This window comes from Crocuta crocuta, unplaced genomic scaffold (assembly GCF_008692635.1).
Source record: "Crocuta crocuta isolate KB4526 unplaced genomic scaffold, BGI_CrCroc_1.0 scaffold263, whole genome shotgun sequence".
Lineage (NCBI taxonomy): Eukaryota > Metazoa > Chordata > Mammalia > Carnivora > Hyaenidae > Crocuta > Crocuta crocuta.
The window spans coordinates 643,041-666,891 of NW_027529541.1; the positions used below are offsets into that span (position 1 = coordinate 643,041).

The following is a 23,851-nucleotide window of genomic DNA, read 5'->3' on the forward strand; positions in this document are numbered from 1 at the left end:
TGGTTCTCCAGCCCAGGAACCATGCAGTGTAGAAAAAGCAAATATACAAACAAACCTACATGTAGCTAGGGTGAAATCTATTTTTATAAGAACTCGACACTTTCACTATTTACATCCAGGAGAATTTTTGTTTTATGTTTTGAAGCAAAGGAAGTTCTGTAGTGTTCTCCTGCTTTTGCTGCAGGTGCATCCGCTGCCGTCTTTAAGCAGTTCTGTTTCCTTTCCTGTGTGTCCCGGTTTAACAGGGACGATGAGCCGGCTTGCTTGCTCGATTTTGGGATTTTGGACACCCATTCTCCTGTAAGATGAAGCCCTCCCTCCCCCTGCCGAGGTCCCTCACGAGGAGTTGGCCTTCCCGTTAGTTTGTTATTCTCTCAAGGTAAATGGCTGGCGCTGCCGACCGGGCGATGGTGGCGATGAAGCTGTGGTCGCGCCCGAGCTCCAGGCTGGGGGTTTCATCCTGCTCCGGAGACACGACTTCGTAGCCCTTGTTGACGCGCAGCGGCTGGTGAGCCTGGCAGTAGCCGATCACAGGCTGGTCGTAGCTGTAATAGGGCAAGGGCTTCACGTGGTGGGGGATCTGGGTGGGAGGAAGAGAAAGGCCGATTAAGAAAGTGCTCTGGAAAGATAAGAAGACATTCATGGCATTGTACTGTGCTCTTTTTCATGCTGTTTTAAGGCATCAACTGCTGATTCTGCTATTAATAAACATTAAACCAAATAAGGATCTTTAGTATTTTTTTTAATGTTTTTTAAATTTATTTCTAGGAGAGAGAGAGANGTATTAAACTCAATGTTGTTTTGTCCAGATACAGAAGCTTATATATGATTTTATGTGCAGAGTGTGTGTGTATGTATGTATATAATTTGTATATACACCTATTAGATAGCTGTGTCTGTATATATATATAAACTTTATATAAAAGTGTGTATATATTTTTACATATACTTTTATATACTATATATATACACATTCATATGTGGTCATATATACATACACATTTATATGTATATATATATAGTATATAAAATCATAAAGATTTTTTTCATGCTCTGCCTTTCTATCTATTGTCATACAGAAAGTTAAAAACAACCTAATTTCTCATCAACAGGGAATTTTAAAATGTTAGGTAAATTCATACACTTGAGTACAGGTATACAAAGATTGGGGTGTCCATCTGTTGTAATATGGAGAGATACGATATTATGAAAAAACATTGTGAAAAGAATGTACAGTAGGATCCATTTTGTGTAACTACAAATATAAACAAATACATATAGTTTTCACTTTTAAAATATCTTTATATACAACTAAAATATCGTGGGCATATATGTTTTCTTTAAAATTTTTAAAAAATAATCACAATTTCCTATAGATTATTTCTAATAATTCTATAAATTCTGGACCAAAGAACTCTAGAATCATGAACGTGGGCACATCCTTGAGTTCATAATATGTAATGTTACTCATTTCAAGGTAACAAGCCAAATATGTGTTTAATGTTGGAAAAAATGCCTGAATAATTGTCTATAGAAAAAGCTAAAAATATTAAAATTCTAGTAATTTCAACTCTGGGCAGCTTTTTGTTAAACCACAAATTTCTGATAAAGAAAACAGAGAAAGGAAAATGAGGGTTGCTTAGCTCTTGATATCACACGAAGCATTTCTCATGACCCATGAGATCCAGTCTGACATTCTTGGTTAACAAGTCCACAGGTGATAAAACTGCAAACGCTTCATCGTCCTATCAGGCAAGAGTTGAGCGGTTTAAAGTATCATCTCTCAGCTCCAACTCACTTGCTGCAGTTGGTGGCTTTATGATGTGAGGTGGGGGCTCTGCAAACCACACTGCTGCTTGGCCTGCTGCTCGCTGTTAGGCTCTAACAGTGGGCCCACTGGAGACAGATAGCATGACTACAGGAGCTGGAGGAAATTGACCCCAGGTTTCCTCTATGCTTCTTCCCGCCCCAGGGAGCTACCTCAACAACACTCCTTCATACTGGTTGTAGTAGCACCTTCTCACAACAGTGGGGCATTCCGTTTGTAGTCTTCCCAACGTTTGATCCCATCATGTCCCCCTCAGAGTCTCCAGCACCAAGGAAATCTGAGGTCCATCTCTGCAAACTCCTCCTCCAAGCTTGTAATTTTATGGTTCCAACATCTTCGTTTACTCCTTTGGCCCCACAGGTGGTAGGGCTGGCAGTTACTTCCTGAGGCTGCTGCCTCTGTTATATTACGGCACTTTTAAACTTTGCATGAGCTGAGTTAATAACTCGGTACTTAGTTAGCAATTCATGTAAATGCTTTGTGAAAATAACTGGTATGTTGCCTGTCTCCTGACCAGACTATATCTGACTCTTTCTGTAGCTTGAACTACAGAAATTGAGTTGTTATAATTTTATAATTTGGTAGAGAAGTTAACCCTCAAAGGCCTTATGGGTTAATTGTTCTGTAGGAAGTTAACCAGTCTTATATTTGACCTGGCAGTCTTATTTTCACAATCTATTCTTCCTGTTACTATATAAATCCCTCAAATGTTCACGCAGCTAGGACTTGTGTTTTCTTCCTGATATCCTCATAAATGCGTTAGGCAAAATTTTGACACAAATTACCTGTTTGTATGAGAATTGTGTTTTGAACACCTCTCTGCTTATGTTTTTTAATTTTTTTTTAAATTTCTGAGAGAGAGAGAGACAGACAGAGAGAGACAGAGAGAGCAGGGGAGGGTCAGAGAGAGAGAGAGTGACATAGAATCTGAAGCAGGCTCCAGGCTCTGAGCTAGCTGTCAGCACAGAGCCCAACGTGGGGCTCGAACCCACGAACCATGAGATCATGACCTGAGCCGAAGTCGGACGCTTAACCAACTGAGCCACCCAGGTGCCCCAAACACCTCTATGCTTATTAAGATGAAAGTCACTTCCTCACATTTTTAAAGATACAGATTAAAGCAATGTTTTCTATGGCAGATCGCAACCCATTAGTAGGTTATAAAATCAATTTAATGAATCCAGATAAACATTTTAAAAATGGAATTAACTGAAACAGAAAATATTAGAGTATATCATGAATGAGGGTAAATTGCTTCATTAAAGTTTTGTTTCAAATTTGTGGGCTCATGAGTGTGTGTTTACTGAGTCACACTGTGATTATTTTTTAAACTTGGAATCATAATAAAAGATGCTTCTAAAAATTCTCAAGGCACATAGTCAGATTGCAGTTTATTTTAATGTGATTGGCAATAGCTAGATAAATTCCCATGCTTCTTTTACTATTCTCTTTTTCTAACTCATGTAATTCAGTTTTCTGAGTGAGTGAGAAAATTAAGTCAATATATATTTGTTTATTTTTTGGATGAAACACATTGACTTCTAAATGGAAGGTCAACACTATTTTCAGCAAGTCTTAAGAAATGGTAAAGGGAAGATAATTTCTCATCAAACAAGATGTTGATATAACCTGGAATATACAATTCTGTTCTCAATAAAATCTGAACAAGAATACATACTAGGTCAAATTTTATATTGATACAGAAATGTTTTAGACCTTACACATTAATTTCTTTAATTTCTGGGCTGACATTGAGAACAAGGAACAAATTATATGACAACATGGCTGAATTATTAGATGATAAGTGTATTTATAATATAAAGTTAGGTTTGCCCTGAATCTACAGTGTTTTTTTTTTTTTTTTTTTTTTTTTTTTTTTTACTCATATAGACATTTTCTTATAAATCAGTACAGGTCCAGACATGAAATGTTTGTCAGCAAGTTCTATTTTAGGTCACCTCATAGGATTTTGCTGTGTGTCAGATAGGTAGAGATATCTGTGATTAGTGTCATGGGTCACCAAAACTCTGAAAAAGCATAGAAATGAAACCACTTTGTTGTGACATTTCAACAAAAAGAATGTCATGAAGACTTTCTTAAGAGTTACATAGTTCATTCTTACTTTTTTATTGTTAATAGGTGGAATAGTATAACTCTAAAACAAAAAAATTCAGCAAAATATTTCCAATGACAGCAACATTCACTGGTCATAGAATATTTGTTGCACAATTTGACTTAAAGGAATGACTCATTGTCCCCAAATTAGCCAAATTACTAACAGGTGTTAAAATAAACATTAATCATGGGTTCTGGTTTTGTCCACTGTCTTGTAGCACCATGGATAGTTCTCCTCCAGTCACTGCCATAAGAAGATGCCTGAACTACAAACACAACTTGAATGAGAGGTAAATGCAAAGTGAGATAGGGTCCTACAGACCCTACTAAAACTGGGTTAATCTACAAATGAAAACCATTAACTTATATGTGAACACTGTTCCATTTTCATGGTAAAGTTCCAAAAGTTGAACTAAAATGGGAACAAACAACTTCATATCTAAGCCACAATGGCATTTACCTTCAAATTAAGTTGATTCAAATATCCAGGAACCTGCATTAACTGTAGAACATCAGGTTCATATATTCCATCATCTCTGAATCCAGAAAATTTGTTTTGCTATTACAGTTGGACCAGTTTACTTTTTACTTCAATGAACAAGGGCTCCTGCCATTTTCTCTATTGTATTTGGAGACAGGCTTAGAACCTCCAGCAGGATAAAAAAACATTGTAAAGCTCCCTCCTGCACAACAGCCCAATAGCAAGAATTGCAAAGCCTAGTGAATTGGCAAGCTCTGAAAGGATATCTGAGATGTTTGCTCATTTACTCTTAAAATCTATTCTGCAGGGCACTATGTAATCAACTGATTTTGTGGTTTCCAAGGAGCTAAGAGACTGAGGTCTTATACTTTATAGTAATAATGTACAGTACATTAACCACCTGGGTCCCTGTGTGTATCATTGTTTCCTTTCCAGCAGTCAAAACAAAGTATCCTTAAGTTCCCCTTAATGTGTATTTGATATTTTTGTAAATGTGTTCTTAGAGCTTTTCCAAATGGTCCCTGTGTTTCATCAGCTCTCTGACGGACTTCATTCTGTGGCACAACACAACAACACCACTTAAAGACGGCCTCATTCGTATGCTTCACTGCTCATTGATTGCTTTGGAAGCTGCACTTTATTTACAGATAATAGGTGTGGTACATGGAATGAAGGAATCTCATTGGGGCAATATACTATCCTGAAATTCTGTCATTTGCTTCTCTTGAGAATATGAACACTTTAACTCAAATTGGATTTAAACTTTTATAGAAGCACATAAACTTCTAGAGAGATGTATTTCATAACTAAATCTGAGGTAGGTTACAAAGGGGAAAATCATTATTATCACTAATTATAAGTCACTTTAATCCTGTTGAGTTTCCTGCAAATCCCCTGAAAATGGGGACCATAATGACATCTCATTCACCTCTATAAATTTCAGAGAACTCTGAAAGTACTCACTGATTCTCAAGAAAGCAGGAACACACTGGAAAGACATATTCTACTGTAGTTTAACTCAACAGTGACAGTATCTTTCCTGGAAATGTTCGTTGTCTTTTGTCTTACAGTTTCCATTTGAGAAGCACAAGGATCATGAAGGGTCACAGAGCGGTTCATTAACAGGGGCTCTCACTCCTACTCCGTGCCTTCAGAAGCTTAGATACATTAGTGGATACCCTGGTTTTCTGAAAATATCATTTACCCTTTGCCTAGAGTATGTGTTTCTTCCACCGTGCTGGAGAGAGTCTAAAAGGACTCACTTCTCTCAATTATGGTGGCTCACAGAGTGAGTGACTCAAGGAGGAAAGTGAAGAAAAGAGAATGTGTTTAAACCTTGGGAGGAAGGGAAAAAGTATAGTGGGATATTCAGAGCTTCAAAAGTCTACAAATGGAGTCAGATCCCATAATTTTACATTCATAATGATTATATTTAAAATGAGAAATGAATGTGTCTGTATAGTTAATGGGAGAGTAATGTGAAATGGACTCTTGATATATGTGATCGTGAAAGGCTTTTGAAGTTCAGTTTTGTTATAAGCATGAAATTCCAATATCGTTACCCTCTTTTCTCAAAGGTATTAGTATTACTTATAAGTAGTTTAATAGTCTGATCATTTTAAAATTACCATGCACTATCATTAGTCTTATTTATTAACTTTTCATGAACATTGTTCACGTTTCAGTATGAGTTCTTTCAATTGAAGTCATAAAAAGTTGATTTTCAATTTCCTAAATGACATTTGGTCTCTAATTTTTGGAATTAAAGGGTAGTGTCTGACTACTCAGACCATTTAAAAAGTACCATCCTACAAATCCAGAGGAGGAATTCAATATAGTTGAATTGCTTAATGGAGATGGACACTTGGTTTATTGGAAATAAAATAGATTAAGAAATGAAGGGCCATAGCTAAATGAGCATATAACTTAGCCTTTGTTCTACTTGCTATATTAGTCTGTGACAAGACTGGACAGGGCCTAAGAAAATGTAAACAAATTCGGCTAGAGGGTTTTCCTTTTCCTTTCAGGAACTTTGATCAAAGCTAACAGAACCTCAGCTCCTTTAAGTAAATTGGGTAAAAGGGAGACTTAATGGACTCATAGACACAAGAAATGATTTTACAGCTAAAAAGACCAAGGGTCCACTGGGTCTCAAAAGCAACTGACACCAGGAACACAAATATCACCAGGGCCCTCTCAGTCAATCATGATAATGTCGACTGATAATGTCGACAAGTTATCTCCACATCTTGATTGCCCAATGGCTTTAGTCATCGTGTTGAACACAGGGCTGTGAGAGCTCTAAAACTGTGCACATTCCAGCAATAGTAGATTGCACAAATGACTACAGTTCTGTCTAGCTCCCCTCATCACAATATAGAATTGATTTCTCCTTGCCTTAAATACTGGCTGGCCCTGGGATTTTCCTGGCCCAGCAGAACACAGCAGCAACAATCCTGCTTGGGTCCCAAGATTCCTAGGATCCTGGCCAGGTTAGCCATCACCACGTGAACAAGCCCAGGCTAGACTACAGGAGAGTGCAAGGCTCAGCAGAGCCATGGAAGCATCTTAGACCATCCAGCATCCCTAAGGGCCCACAGGAGTTCATCAGGCACATAAGCCCAGGACCAAAGCCTCCCAGCTGGCCCCAGAGGAGTAGACTGCTCAACCACTTCCCTTCATTCCAAAAAAGCATATGAGACATTGTACTGAACTATAACACAGACAGTTCCTACAAACCTGATTTCATCCTTCACTTCTCAATTGAGAGAATTAAAATAACAATTGCCCTTTCATAAATTTTGCCTCTTTAGGTTTTGAATATCTGAAACATTTGTAATATAATAAAGAGGCACAAGGTAAGAAATGAATCGAAATCAATTCATCAAATTACATTATTAAATCCATTCTACAACAAAACATTCTTATTCATTGTTTTTAAATGCAGGCTTGCTTCTTAATTGGAAAACACCAATTATCTAAGTATTAGCTTCTTTTCATCAAAAAGTAAAACTTTCAATATCATCTGATATTATTTCTAAAGCATTTGCTATAAAGCTTATTTTAAAGCACAGTTTTGAAAAAGTACCTTGAACCCAAAGGTCAAGATGGAAATTTGAGTCCTGATTACTACTATCTTTCCAAGTTAGCACTCAAATGAACAAAGATCTTATTTAATAGATGTTTGTTCATTTGTTTTTCCACCACCAAATCAAAAGTCTTAGAACTTCCTGTAACATAGAGGATAGAGGAGAATGAACTAAAAGAAAAATTTGCTAGCGTGTAAGCAAAATGCAACCAGAGGAAAATCTGGTTGAGATTAGGGAAAGGTCATTTGCAGGACTATAAAACAGTCAGCAGCTTTGAGTATCCAAGACCCATGAGGTAGGAAGAAAAGGCAGGGTTGGGGGCAATTCCCGGCCATGTGAAAAATCAGGAGAACATCAGAGGTTGCGAAAGAGCAAAATAAGCCTCACTTTCTGGATACATATAGTGGAACACTGAATAAAGAAAGCAAGGGTATACCAGAAAACTCATTTTCTATATAAGGAAATGGTGAGTTCTTCTTCTTCTGCTTCTTTTTTTAATTGTTTATTTATTCTTGAGAGAGACAGAGACAGAGAGGAGCAGGGGAGGGGCAGAGAGAGAGGGAGACACAGAATCCAAAGAAGGCTCCAGGCTCTGAGCTGTCAGCACAGAGCCCCACACAGGGCTCAAACTCACAGACTGTGAGATCATGACCTGAGCAAAGTCAGACACTTAACTGACTGAGCCACCCAGGTGCCCCAAGGAAATTGTGAGTTCTTCAAGTGACAAAAGTAAAACAAAATTTCTCTGCCATTTTATTTCTTGTTTAGCTGCCTTCACCAGCAGCCTCTCTCTCTCTAATGATCCCCTCCATCAACCTGTTTACTAATTAAACAAAGCCTCTCTCTCTCTCTCTCTCTCTCTGTCTTTCTCTTTTATTTGAGAGAGAGAGACAGAGAGAACTCAAGCAGGGGAAGGACAAAGAGAGAGGGAGACACAGAATCTAAAGCAGATTCCAGGCTCTGAGCTGTCAGCACAGAGCCCATCATGGGGCTCGAACCCACAAACCATGATAACATGACCTGACTTGAAGTTGGAAGCTTAACCAACTGAGCTACCAAGGTGCCCCACAAAGCCCATCTCTTTAAAAAAAAAGAGGACCATGCAATCTCTGATATCCTAAGACTGTATACACACACAAAGACTTTACTCCCTAATCAGTAACTGTAATAAAGAAGAATCTTGAGACATAAGATTCAAGAATTTAAGAGATGTAAATCTAAGTGATTAGTGGAAAAAGTCAAGATTTACTAAAAACGAATGAAACTAGAAACAATTTAAATGCATTTTAAAAATTTTAATGTTTATTTTTGAGAGAGAGAGAGAGAGAGAGAGAGAGACAGAGCATGAGGGGGAGACAGGAAGAAGAAGAGGGGGACAAAATCCAAAGCAAGCTTCAGGCTCTTAGGTGTTAGCACAGAGTCCATTGCAGGGCTCAAACTCACGCAAGATCATGACCTGAGCCAAAGTCAGCCACTCAACAGACCAAGCCACCCAGGTGCCCGAAGACCATTTTAATGTTAAGTTCTTGGGTGCCTGGGTGGCTTAGTCGGTTGAGCATCTGACTTCAGCTCTGGTCATGATCTCACAGTGCATGATTTTGAGCCCTGTGTGGGGCTCTGTGCTGACAGCTCAGAGCCTGCAATCTGCTTCAGGTTCTGTGTCTCCCTCTCTCTCTGACCCCCCTCCCCCCACCCTGCTTGGGCTCTATCTCTGTGTCTCTCAAAAATGAATAAATATTTTCTAAAAATGTTTTAAGAAGTTAAGTTCTGACAAAAGTTGCAGGCTGGCATTTGCTTTATTTGTTCTGTTCTTATTTAAAGATGGGAACGTGTACTATTTGTGCACTCATGGTTGTCCAAATTTTAACTTTTAAGTCAGTCATGGGATAACAGAACAGAATATCCACTTACATCTTTATTGCTCTCCTACCAGGCTGCCTTGAGTGTGAGGTGTCCAGAGAGTTGATTAAGTTAATGAATGAGGTACTAGCTGTTCTTTGAAGTTAGCTTTGACTCCATTAACTGGAAAGCTTATTACATTAGCAGCACTCTCAGTGTTCAGTGAGGTTTTGGGCTAATGAGCTGGATTAATTAGCTAGTATTAACTTCTAAAGGCTTTCCTTCTGTTGCTCTGGCCTCTGAATTTGAAAGAGGAAGGACTCCCTAATAGTGCACTACAAGCAAACATCCTATCGAAGTGAAATCTACATAAATACTACAATAAAAATAGAGACCATGAAATTTCAAAACTCACATCTTTCCCCTCTGGAAAAAATTATAGAAGTTCCAGTGATATACAGTGATGTACAGAAGACAAGTCGGGCTGAAGTAGAAGGCAGTGATCACTATTGCTGGGAACTTAAAATCAAAACCATACAAAAGAAAACAAACAAAAACAAAACTTATCAGCACACGTAACAGATTTGGTGTAAGATTTCCTTTGCAACCCCTTCTTAGAAATTTGGAAAGGGCAGGGAGGTGCAAGCAGCAGGCACGAGAGCTCTTTTTTTCTTTCAGGTTCACTTTCAGTTTCTCCACAATGTTCAGAGTAGCTTATTTCTAGTTTCTGTATGAATTTCTGTAGTACTGTATAAAATTGTGTTCAATTCTTAATAGTGTCCTTAATGTGTTTTATGCAAGAACATGAATCGTGTCTAATCCAAATGTGACTGGTTTGTTTGGCTTTGGAAGAGATGTTCCCTTTTTGATCCTCCCAAAGCCTGCAATTCAGTAGCGCAGTGGGTTTTCATTAAAAACTAGAAATTTTTTTTTAAAAGTAAAAATGAAATGAAATGAAAATCATACATGAGGAAGGTGATTGGGTTTCTTGCATTCATGTACCTTTTCATCCCGGGCTAAAATTTTAGAACCAAATGACAATTACAGAAGGAAGAAAACCCAGAAGGATGCACACCTTGGTAGGATGAGTAACTTGATTCTAATAGAGTTTAAATAGAACTTCTTGAGGGACTGACTGATCCTAATGAAAAGAGGCATGGTGATGTATATTTAATTACAAAAATAGGAGAAGTCCATTTAGAAAATGCAATTAAAGTTTTTATTCTGATTGAATATATTTTAGAACAGCATGGCAGGGTGAGCCATAAATAATATTGTCTCATATTTTTTTAATAAAATGTGTTAAGCTCTAGGTTGTGGCCTGGATCTCTGCCACTGAGTATATACTATTAAGGAGTAATTATATAAAGTGAATTTGCCATAATCGTGCACTTATTTATGTATCCATTCATTCACATGGCAAATATTTATCACTGAGGTTAGCTAACTTTTTCTGGGAAGGGCCAGTAGTAAATAGTTTAGACTTGCAACCCATCCAATCTCTGTCACAACCAGTAAACAACCACCATTGTAGCATGATAGTAGGCTTAGACAAAATGTAAACAAGTGAGCGTGGCTCTGTTTCAAAAATAATTGATATATGAACACTGAAATTTGAATTTCATGTAATTTTCAGGTGTCAGATACCATCTTCTTTGGATATTTTTCAATCATTATAAAAATAAAAACTACTTAGCTTGGGCCTCATTTACTAAGCTAGGCATTGTGGTAGGTGCTGGGTATATGAAGAAGAAAATACAGGTCCATCCTCAAAGAGTCTCTTCAGAACTCATAGAATAAGCTGAACCTGATTCTAATTCCCTGTAGGTGAAACTGCATAATCCAAATCAGTGAAGAGAGGGAGAAAAGCACTCCCAGCCAGTGGGCACTGCAGGTTTTCTTGTGAAGATCCAGGCCTTCCACTCTGGAATAAAGCTCTCAGTGGATCCCAGACAAAGAGCTGGACCCACACAACCTTGGTACTTAGAAGTCAGACTTGAACCTCCAGGTGGGAGTTCTGGAGTCACCATTCAGGTCATTTAGATCAAACATGCTCTGGCAGAATAAACGCCCAATGACCTTTCAGTGAAGATCTTAAGCAACACTCAAGCCAGTGAACCTGCCCCTGGGTATATGACAGCTTATAAGCAAGGCCCAAGGGAACTTTCCTGCTTTTGTAAAAGAGGTTAAGTTCACGGGCAGTCTAACCATAAACAGGTTTTGTTTTGTGGAGAAGTTAAAAAGCTTTCTTTCTATTTCTCAGTCTCAACAAGCCTTTGCCCATATCTGGGCCTTTGTACCTGCCATTCCTTTTGTCTGGGATATTCTTCTTCCAAATCTTTTCAGCACGATTATGCTGATCCTTTGAGTCCTGGCTTAAATGTCATGTTTCTAGAGGGGCCTTCCCTAACCACTCTGTCTTAAATGCCGCTCCATCACTACTCACACATGTAAGCCATTCCCTCTTTCAACTCCCTGGTTTTTTTCTTCACAGCATTTATCGAAATGTTAAGTATCTGTGATCATGTATATCTTTGCTCCTTTACTGTCTGTTTTCTCCCAGTATGAGCTCCATACTGTCACAGAGTGTTTCAGGCTGATTTGGTGTTGCCTCCCTAGAATATTTCAACAGATGTGTGCTAAAACAATGTATGAATTTATGAGAGATATTTGTGAGGGAACTGGGTTTTATTTGCAAGAGATTTGCTTCCAAAACTGTGAACTTCCTTTCCTTTGTCATTTTCCACTGTCTCTCACCCAATTCTCTGCTTTAAATTTAAACAGGGACCTAGGATGAGGCACAGACGCTTTCTATCTACAAATATTGGCATGCCCAGCACCGCACTGAGAGCTTTAGGTAATAGAATGACTAAAGGTGTCTATGATCTTAAGAAACCTATAACCTAATACAGGAGACAAATGTGAGCAGATTTTTACAATGTGACATCATTTATGGTACAGTGCAGTAGTAGAGGGTATGTGCAAAATGATAAGGAGGAAAGAAGAGGAAGTAAGATGCTTATCAGGTGTTTTTTAATCCAAAGAATGGATGCTTATGAAGTCACCAATAGAAAGTCTGGTGCCACATGTGGCTTCTAAATACAGTCAACCCAATTCTGCTACAGTTGCCATGGCACTCACCTATGAGAGCCCACTGCCCAGGCTAGTCTTCTAAAAATCTTAACAGTCTATCCAACTCACCCACAACTTGCCCTTGTAGGGAGTGGATTCCATATCCTCCATCTCTTCATCCATTATTTTCATCTCTCAGTCCAACACTGCCTTAGTCTCTTATAGATGAAGCATCCCTAAGTTGTGATGAGCAGGTAAGACTGACCATAGCTTTGGAGCAGGACACGGAGACAGTAGCTTTCTCAGCTGCTGCTGAGAAAACAATCGGCCCTGGTCACCCTTAATGAAAGGGAAAAAATGGAGATCCTTACCTTCCTTTTCACTGGTCATTTGGGATTTCATCAACCATACAGACTGCCCTTAAACCGGTGGTTCTCAGGCCTGGCTGCAACATTGACACCTCTGCTGCAGTGATTTTAAAAATACTTCAGTCTGGTCCCTATCCCAGCTCAATTAAATCAGAGTTTCCAGGGCATGGCCCTGGCCACTCTATTTTTAAAAAGTACCCGCTCAAATGTGGAACCAAGGTTGAAAACACTACTTCTTGTTAAATTTAGATTGCTTTCCTTTAAAGATATAGGCCCAGCAAGGAGTACACAGTATGATTTACATAATTCCCCACACCTGCCTGGAGACTGCCTGACTCAAAACAAAGCCGATTACTTCCCAGTCTGAAGGCACCAAACATGGTGTACGTATGTGTGCTGCTTTTACTCTCCAATTAAATTTTCCTTTGTCTTAAGTTCAAATCATTACTGCTAATTATTCTGTCTCACCAGTTTGTGTTTCTTCTCTCTGCCCTATTCATATTCTTGTAGGTGATTGTTCTGCCCGGCTTTTAGTTATTATCAATTTGGTTATGTATATTTCTACTCTTTTGTCTAAAGTTAGGTGTAATTCAGTTGGGTAAGTTTAACAACTACCATTATACACATGTTTTTTAAATAGCTACTTGCAGGTGAATTTACCTTGCCTTGATGGCAAAGTGCCCATAAATGTTCAGTCAGCTGGAGAACTCCTTTGGCTAAACATTTCCACAATCTATTTCTTTTATTTTTTTTTAAGTAATTTAATTTACTGGGATGGTAGTAATAGCCCATTCCACTTTGCACTATGGGGAAGAAGGGATATTTTTATCTACTTAAAAGCTAATAAAGACTCCCACTGTTGAAAAATATTCAAACCTCCCAATTATTTCCATCAAGCGATAAATTTAAAAGAAAAGAAAAAGAATTAAAACCCCAAAATGTTAGCAAGTAAGCAATAATGACTAAGAGAGACTTAGGGAAGGATCATTAAATTCATCTTTGCTTAGAGCAACCAGATAGTCATATGCAGAGGGGACCATAAAAGGGTGTTTCCTACCACTGGAAATAATATGAGTTGACATATAATTGATGAAATTCACCATCTGGGGTAATAAATCATAGAAGGAAATGATCAGTATGTGTGTGACCACAGAGCTTTTGTCCCACTCTCTACGTCCCCCCAACTCCAGCTGCTGCCCACCCAAAGATCTTACTTGCCCCTAGTATTATGCTCCCCCATGGACCACCATGGCCATATGCCTATAGTTCCCTCGCGCTACAGCGTATTAATTTTGCAGACTACCTCCATGGGTCCCTTTTTCAGAATGAAGATAAACTGAGTAGCTGAATTTTTTGACATACTCCAAAGGAGTTGGGTAAATCCATCATGTTGCACTTCATTGTTTTCCTTAGCCGATCCCAAAATATAACCTCTTTTTGGTATCTATTCCCACTACACACAATTTCTATAATATTCTGCTTTTCTTTCCTGTCCCAAGTATCTTTTCCCATTTTCCTACCAAACCACCTCAATGAATGCATGTAGCTTGATTATGATTCAGATACCCTTGACTTCTGACGATCGAAGCAGGCCACTTCTAACCTGTATACTGTGTTCTAGTTCTATGTGTTCCTCCTAGATCCTGACCTTTGGGTGTTTTACCCTAGTCAGAGTATTTAGCCCAGATTCAGAATTTCCCACTGCTCTTGACAGTTTAGTTTGGAAATTCTTAGTTCTGAACTACATCTTAATGCCGATAAACCATAGTCTTTTTTTTTTTTTTTATGTTTTATTTATTTCTAGGAGAGAGAGAGAGGGAGCCACAGACTGAAACAGGCTCTAGGCTCTGAGCTGGCAGTCAGCATAGAGCCCGACGCGGGGCTCGAACCCACGAACCGCGAGATCATGACCTAAGTGAAAGTCGGACACTTATCCGACTAAGCAACCCAGGCGCCCCTACCATAGTCTTTTATCAAGAGAGTTCACACTCATTGAATCTTTCTAAGAAGCTCAAGGAATAACTAATTTTTAGAGTGCCACTGAATTCCGTTTTTCTAGCTTATTATTAAATAATTACACACATTTATTATAATAAATAAAATATTTATACCTTACTATTGTAAGTTATTAAAAATAAGTTTGTGATTTCATCATAAACTTAGACCCTCAGGAAAGTCCTAGTTTCTTGGAACTGAGTCAAGCATTGAGTGTTTATAGAAAAAGAACTCACAATATTCTTAGATAGATTCAACTTTATGTGGATTCTATATGGCAACCCAAAGTACCATTTTCTAAGATAGTAGATAATTTATATTTAACTATGTGAAAATATTATCTTTTTAGCTAAACATGTAGTGAAACCTCATTAAGACTAACTGAGACATGATCACTCAGTGTGAATTATAAATTATATAGCATTTTAAAAAGTTGTAGTTTGGTGTGCCTGGGTGGCTCAGTCAGTTGAGTGGCTAACTCTTGATTTCAGCTCAGGTCATGATTTCATGTGGTCATGAGATTGGGCCCTATGATGGGCACTGCACTGACAGCATGGAACTGCTTGGAACTACTTCTCCCACTTCTCTCTTTCCCTCTCTCTCTGAAAATAAATAAGTGAACTTAGAAAAAAATATTTTAAACTTGTAGTTTACTTCATGGGTTTTAAACTAAAGTCAACAAGCTTCTAGTGTGTGTAGACAATATACTTTGCCACCTATATCTTCTTGATGGGTAAGGTGTTTATGTCATGTGACTACTGGCAGAAGGAGAATTTGTGCAAATTGGTACCAGGAAGACTGGGGAGAATAAAAGATAATGAAACAACATTCCCTTCCTGGCCATCCCTTCTGATCAGCAGGTTGATGAAAAGATTCATGAAGGACTTTGTAACACACCAAGTACTAAAGGTGGCATATACCTGTAAATAAGCCCGTTCTCCCTTTTTCTGTGAAAGAGCGGCACTCTTCAATGTTCACCAGTGCTCTTGCAGTGGAGCACTGTTACAGACTCAGTGTATGTGTCCTCCATCAAATCCATACCTTGAAGCCCTAACCCCTGGTGTGGATATATTTGGAGATGGAGTTTCTAAGGCTGAAAGATTAAGATTAAGTGGGGTTATAAAGGTGAGGTCTTGACTTACAGGATTAGTGTCTTTTTCTTAATGTTTATTTATTTATTTTGAGAGAGAGAGAGAGGAGAAGGGGCAGGGAAAGAGACAGAGACAGAGACAGAGAGAGAATCCCAAGCAGGCTCTTCACTGTTAGCATGGAGCCCAATGTGGGGCTTAGTCTCACGACTGTGAAATCATGACCTGAGCTAAAATCAAGAGTCAGACGCTCAACTGAATGAGCCACTCAGGCTCCCCAGGATTAGTGTCTTTATAAGAAAAGACCAGAGAGTTTTTTCTTTCTCAATCCATGTGCATATAAAGGCCATGCAAACACACCATGAGATGCCTATTAGCCAAGAAAAGGGATCTCAGAATGAAACCAACCTCTCCAGAACCTTAATCTTAGACTTCTGAGTCTGTAGAACTGCTGTTTAAGTCATCCAGCCTATGGCATTTTGTTATGGTAGCCTGAGCCAACTAATACAGATACCATTATCCTGAAGTGGTGAGATTTTGTATATAAAGATGGGTGAATCTTGTCACAGTAATGGAAGCACAGTGGATGAAGCTGGTGAGTCATTTTGTGAGAAAATACTTCTGCACACCTACAATATATTGAGAGAGATGAGTGAAATCCTGCTATTTAATAGCAGAATATATAGGCAGTAGTGGTATTTATCTGATTTATCAATACGGGACCACAAGGATCAGGATAGAAGCTGTCACAAGATGCTAAGATTTCCCTCCTGAGAAAACAGCTCTTAGTTTAGAGCAGAGTTAACAGGAGCATGATGATTTAGGTTTTTCTTTCTTGAACATTTTCCTCATCCTCCATTATATAACATTTATCTTTACACTATTTAAATTAGGCTGTATCTAGGAGGGGGTCATATATGAGGGGATTCTTTCCTTCCTTGTACCTTATTTTTACTTGCAATTCAAGCTAGACACATTTATATTCATCCAGGCTGCCATTCTCCTAGTGTCCAGCTGGGGACACAGGCACCAACACATTTCCTAAGATCTGAAGGTATTTATATTGTCATGACTAAGGCTGTCAAGATAAGAAGTTGTCAAGACTGAGGTATTCCTGGAATCTAGTGGGGTAGAAGCCAGGGATGCTACTAAACATCCTACAATGCTCAAGATATCTCCCTAACAACAACAACAACAACAAAAGAATTATCTGATCTAAATGTCAGAGTGCCACTGTCAAGCTACATTTGTACTATAGTCACAGATACTTTTAGAAGGACCCTCAAGATGAGACATCTTTTACAGCCATACTTCCACTTGGATCTGGATAGATAACAATGAGTGGGGATGGGTAGAGCTTCTTGCTGTTTCTATTAGAATTATTCACCATTCTCTGTACATCTCCCTTTAGCACTGCTCTCTTTTTTAATAAAATTCTCTTCATTAAACTCTCTTTGTTTGTTTCTTTGTTTATTTTTGGTAATCTCTACATCCAACATGGGTTTCAAACTCAGGACCCCAAGATCAAGAGTTGCATGCTCTTCCGACTGAGTCAGCCAGGTGTCCCCAAACTCTCTTTGGTTAAAACTTCTGAGTTTGCTACTTTCTTTGTAGGACTCTAACTGGCATGGAGTTTTAGGCTTACATGAAGCAATTGATAAGAGTATGTAACATGTTTATTTTTCTTAAATTAGATGTGGAATGGCAAAGTTTCACCAGTACTAATTGCAAACATTTTCTGAGTGGTGTCTCTGTGTATCCATCTGTATAAGTACTTGATGTCTATTAACTCATTTATTCTTCACAAAAGATCTATGAGTTGGGTGCTGACAGGATTCATGGTAAAACTGGAGAATGTGGGTCAAATGACTGGCCCAAGGTCACACACTGAAAATGGCTGTGAGCCTGACAGCTTAATACTACCTCAAGGAGGCATTTGTCGTCAGAAATACAGAAAGCCATAGTTGGCTCCAGTGAATCACTCAAATGTTAATCACAAAGAAATTTTCAGAATGGCATCCAAAGCAAGCCTTGATGGCATTCTACACTCCCACTCTGTCCTTTTTTCTCTTTCTTTTACTCCTTTTTCCTTACCTTTTGTTGCCTCCTACATTTCTTCTCTTTTTCTTTTAGTTTCTCTTTTACTTTTATTTTTGCATGCCTCTTCATTTCCATTCTTTCCTCTCTTTGCCTTGCCCCCTCCCCTTTTTTCTTTTTTTGAAAAACTTAGGTCTGCTTTTGGCATCTAACTGTTAAAATGAACTGGGTTCAACTCTTTAGTCATAATGGCATTCAAACCATCAGGAACAGAGAGAATGTATGAAATATTAAATTAGCCTACTCTTGGGATTTATGAAATATTAAGCATAAAATTACTTAAATGGTAGTTTTCCAAGTGCCAGTGTCTTGAAACAAGATAGTCAATTTCATTTAAAAAATTGTGATTTATACACAGCTGAATCTTAAAGCCAATGTTCAAGAAACACAGAAAAAACAGGTTTTAATTTATATTCATATTATATGGAGAAATAAAATTGTTTAAAAAGATAAAGTTTATTTATGTAAGGGCTTGAGTTTGAACATATGAAATGGTAATATTTGAAAGTAATAGCTTCTCTAAAAATACTATTCAAAGTGGGCAAATTGATTTATTCTCTAAGGAATTATGACAGTAAGCATAAAAGTATAGTTGCTGCTTTGCGTGCAACAATAATAAGGATGGTAACCTATTCCATCCATTTTTCACTATAAATAAGTACAGCACTTAATATCAAAAGCTGAGCTGTCCTGACACTTTGATAAATGGATGCATTGGTAGATGAGTGAAATAAGATTTTGTCTTAGAGGAAATATTGGCTTTTCATTAGGCCAACTGAGAATTTATAGCATACAAAAGAACTAGGAATTTATAGTTTCTTTAAAGAGGTTTAAATACTCTTTCTAAAGACATGCAAGTTACCTTCTCTTAAGGAAAAACTATTTCCTATTTCTAGAACTGATTGAGAGCAATGCACAACATATCTGTCTTAAACTTGTATATGGAAAGAGTAAGGACTGAAAGTTTATGCTGGTCTACTCAAAATGTTCTTCTTCTATTTTGTCCTCTTATGAACAAAATAAATCTTCAAAAATAAAACCATCTCTAAGGACAATTTTCTCCGTAAATATCCCTCTCAGAGACAGGGCAAGAACAAAGGCATTCTCTTGCCATTTCAGAAATTTTGCTGAAATCAGGATGTGGTTCCTCTTGCCTAAAACATTCAGGATAACTAAAGGATTGGGAAAGATTCTTGCCTTGTTCATTCTTTATAGAGAACAGAATTTGCTGGGGATGCACCATATTGAAATTCACATGTAACTGACACACAGAAATGTCTCCGTTTGATGTGTACATCACTCTAGTGTTAGGAAGAAACCTGTACAAAGATCTCAAATGAAGCATCTTGTGGCACTGCCTAAGAAATGACTCATGTTTCTTTGAGGGCTTGCTCAGAATCACTAACCAGTTTCAGGAACAGTGGGACTGTAAAGTATGTACTTCATTTCATGGCCATAAAAAGAGGCAGGTGAAGGTCATTAACATCTCTATAGGACTAGAAGGATCATTCTACTACCTTGGTTTCATAAACTTCTGCTATCACTTAAGGAACTCCTCTTAATTTAGATGAAATCTAGCCCCTCCCCTCCAAAAAAACACAAAAGAAGAGATCTCAAATGATTATACCTATGTTCTTCTTATTTCCAATCAGATGTGGGACCAGAAAAATGGCCTGATAAGTAAAATGAAGTGAATAATTTGAAAGATATTTAAGGTCCACTTTGCCTTATTCTGTGTTTTCTGTGAATATAAAACAGTCTTTTCTATTGGGAGTATTTGATAATGATAATGTAACTGAAGCTGTAAAATTAATTAGACAAATTTGGGAGATGAGATGTCCCTAGAAAGAAGTTCATCTGCAAGTGAAAAACACTAGCATGGTTGTTAAGGTGTGGTGTCCAATGTCCTTTAGCGCTTGGCTCCTCCTAGCATAATACACACCATCTAAGAACCTGTTAGAAATGCAAATCTCAGGCCTCACCTCAGACCCACTGAATCTGAATCAGCATTTTAACAAGGCCTCTTGATGATTCATATGCATCTTAAAGTTTGTGAAACACTGCTTTATAACAGATCAGTTGTTTCAGAATCATCGACCAGAATGACAATGGTGCAGCTCTATGTTTCCACCATGCCCACATCAAAAAAGCATTAAAATTAAAAATAATAGGGGCACCTGGGTGGCTCAGTTGGTTAAGTGTCTGACTTTTGCTCAGGTCACGAGCTCACATTTTGTGGGTTTGAGCCCTGTGTTGGGACTGCTTGGGATTCTCTCTCTTATCCTCTCTGTCTGCCCCTCCCTAACTCTCACTTTCTCTCTGTCTCAAAATAAATAAATGAATAACTATAAAAAGAAAAGAAGAGAAAAGGAAAGACAAGAAAAGAAGAGAAAAAGTGATATTTTTAGAAGCCAGAGAAGTGGTCTTCCAGACCAGTGGCACCAGCATGACCTGGTAACTTGTTCAAAATGTAAATGATCACACTCCACCAAAGCCCTACTGAATCTAACCTTTTGGTTTGGCGCCCAGGCACTTATACTTGAATAGCCCTACAGGTGATCCTGATTCCCAACTGGACTTTTAGTGTGGGAAATGAAGAGTCACCAGATATAGACAATCAGGGTGAAAGGCAATTGACTAGAGTTACCAGAGAAGAAAATGAAAGTCCCCAAAAGGGGCTTACAGGGAAAATAAACACATTTCCACAAATGGCGCTGTGTTTTCAAGGGTTAGGAATATATGTGGAATGAACTATGCTTGTTATTTTTTCTCCAACTCCATAAATTGCCCTTCACAATTGATATATAATACCAGCTCCTTCAGGGAATCTTTTCCCTTCAAAAAGTAACTTTTTGCTGTTCTATACTACCATCCTCATGATCTGTTTTGACAATGTGATGGTTGTCACTTTACAATAATTGTCATCAGGACACCACTAGGAAACTACTTTATGTATAAAGCTTCCAGAGGATAGAAATTCTATCTTGTATCTGTGTAGCTCCCAGGCATTTAGCACTATATCTGGGACACAGCTGAGGCCTAATATGTTTTCTATTTGTTTGTTAATTCTTTTATTTGGAAATGAAAGGCCTATTTATTTGCCTGGTTTAAAAATTATCTTTTTAAAGGATGATCAGCTACCTATAAAATACTTTGAGATCCCTGATTAAAAGTAAGCTATGTTAAGAATATCTCCTTTTATACATGAAGCATTAAAAATAATCCACCAACAAAGTCATAGAAGGTCTTTACCCCCCAGTAGTACAATTGAAACATTTGACATAACATAAAATATGTCTCCATTTTCATGCATTTAAATTTCTAATTGTTTCTCTGTTCCCTTGGAGAGCTTTTCTAGGTCAATGAAGTACTCACACTGTGCTACACATTCCAAGAGTCCACGTTAGTCTCATCTCTTATTCTCAAAAATAGAATGCTAGCGAACGTTCCTCATTTATACAATAGTTAGAAGAGATCAAAAGAAAAATTTGACTGTGTCAAATGCAAGCTCCTGCAGCGTTTAGATTTCTGGTTAACAACATTAATCCTAGCTCCTTAGTATCTCCCCTTCTTTCAGGGTTAGCTTCCAACCAGGTTTAATCCTGAAAAAACAAAATAAAATCAACAGCAGCAACAACAAAAAAAAACAAGTGACAAAGAATTTTTGAAAATACAGTGATGCGTTCATAGATTCCTAACCCTCATCTCATCTCATTTTGGCTCAAGAAGTAACCCAAGGAGAAAAATGACGGTGTGTGTGTGTGTGTGTGTGTGTGTGTGTGTGTGTGTATGGGGGTTTGAACTGCAGTATCAGCAATTTGGAAAGAGTATAAAGTACCATCCATTTTCGATGACCTTAGAGGATCTGTGGGATTTAATGCAGCAGGAACCAGACAGAGGAAAGAAAACAATGGCTGACTCAGAACTACTCGATCTGATTTAGATGAGATTCAGGCAAAATCCCACTAAAGTGACATTATTTGTAAGAATGAGAAATGGAGGTGAGGTGAAGCCATAGCAATTGCTCCATGGTGGAATCCCTTTAACTGCTGTGCTTTCACAGCATTCTTAAGTGATGTGGGGGGGATTTGAGGCCCAGCGACATTTCTTCAAATGGCTTTGGCTAGAACCTGAAGTATTAATAAGGTTGTATGCTGTCCCTCAAATCATTGCCAGGTGAACTGAAAAACAGATCAGTTTAAGGCTGACTTTCAATACTCTTCATGACCAATGCAGAGGTGAGCCCAAACCAGCACAGAGAGGATTCTTCTCTTGACAGACCCCCAGGATGGATTTCTACCTTTGTCTCCAATGCTGTAGGCTCCTGAGTTCTGGGTCTGTTTGCATTAACAACCCTTTCTACCTAATATTGGGAAGGACTCTAATGCTCTCCATATGAACAGTGAAGGATCTGAGGAAACCCCACCCAGGTGATTTTGAAGGAAGTTACAGTCCAGAATTTCCCTCATCTCCTCAAAGAAAGAAAGAACAAAATAAACATCAAAACTTAGGGGCCAGGTTTGAGACAATTGCAAAATTTTAGAGGAAATTACTTAAGAATAGGAAAGAAGTAGTTGTGGACAAGGAGTACCCGAAGCTTATTAATGTCTAAATAAGTGTTGATAGTAAACACCAAAATAATCATTGAAAGAGACAAATATGTAAAAGAAATAATAAGCTAGCTATAAAACTGACCAAGACAGCCTTTGCATTGCCCTTTGTTGGACTAAACCTCAGACAAGTTTCTTTGTGACCATAGGCTTCTGACTTCCCTTTATGTAAAACATTTACTTTAGAAAACTTAGAATTGTAAATTCTTCTCTGATTTGGGAGATCTAAGTCTTTTCTCAGCTCTACACCCAAGAAGGCCCTTCTCAAAGGCCTGAGGGGCCATTCTTTTGAAATGTAATCATCAAACAGAGCAGCCCCTCTCTATTGGATGTTAGGAGCCTAATTTAAGTAGGTAGGAAATTAGCAAATACCTGTGACTTAATCATATTGATCAAACTCACCTCCCCAGGGTCCTCCAGGTAACTCTTCTCTAGCTAACCCGAGTCTAAAAACTGCCCAGTCCTTTGTTTCAGTCAGTTCAGTTCAATCTCTTGATTGCAAATTATTGCAACAGTCTCGGAGGAAATCTTTTTTTTGCTTATTTAACTGTGTTCTGTGCAACTTGTCTTTGACAAAATCCGTATCATTTCAATAAAAGCAGGTTATATATAGTATAAAATATACGTGGTCCAGGTAAAATGATAAGTTTCTCATCATCATTTCATACAGGTACGTAATTACATTCTGGAAGATGAATTGACAGAAAAAAAAAGTTAATTCCAGGCAAAATAGATTCAAAGCAAAGGAACAACTAAAAATATAAAAGAAAAGATAAAACTTGAAATTAAATTAAAATTCCCAAAGATGTGAATAACCCATTAAAGTAATATATAAAACCAAAAGTATTTTAGGGGAAAAAAAACCCCTCAAAAATCCAAAGCGGAATTAAGCAATTTTCTTTCAGTTGTTGACAATCTGGACAGAATAACAAATAAGGATATAGGAAGTTTAACCTTGGAATCAATACATTTTATTTATTAGGCATAATGTATTTTCAGAATTCTTAAATTCCATCAATGCCACATCTATCTTAAATTTGAGTTAATTATAACTGTTTGGAAGAAATAAGTTAACAATATAATAAATACAACTACATTACACTGATTTTAAATTACTTACTGTTTACAAAAACTTTAAATTGTTGCTGAAACAATTTAAATTGTGAGGGGAATGTGTCTTAGAATTAAGGTTATACCAAACATATAGCAATTGTTTAAGGCTTTAGTTAAAGATTATAGACTCCTTTAAAATACATTTAAACCTTTATT

General features: G+C 37.8%; 1 protein-coding gene across 1 annotated transcript in view; it reads right to left on the reverse strand.

Annotated features, from left to right (window-relative positions):
• Positions 1–6: 6 nt before the first annotated feature.
• Positions 7–23,851, reverse strand: part of LRRTM4 (leucine rich repeat transmembrane neuronal 4) — a 699,153-nt gene continuing 675,308 nt past the window's right edge. Inside the window, exon 4 of the mRNA XM_077761382.1 lies at positions 7–580. Within this exon, the coding sequence (XP_077617508.1) occupies positions 359–580 (222 nt within the window). The 3' untranslated portion in view covers positions 7–358. The remainder of the gene's footprint in view (positions 581–23,851) is intronic.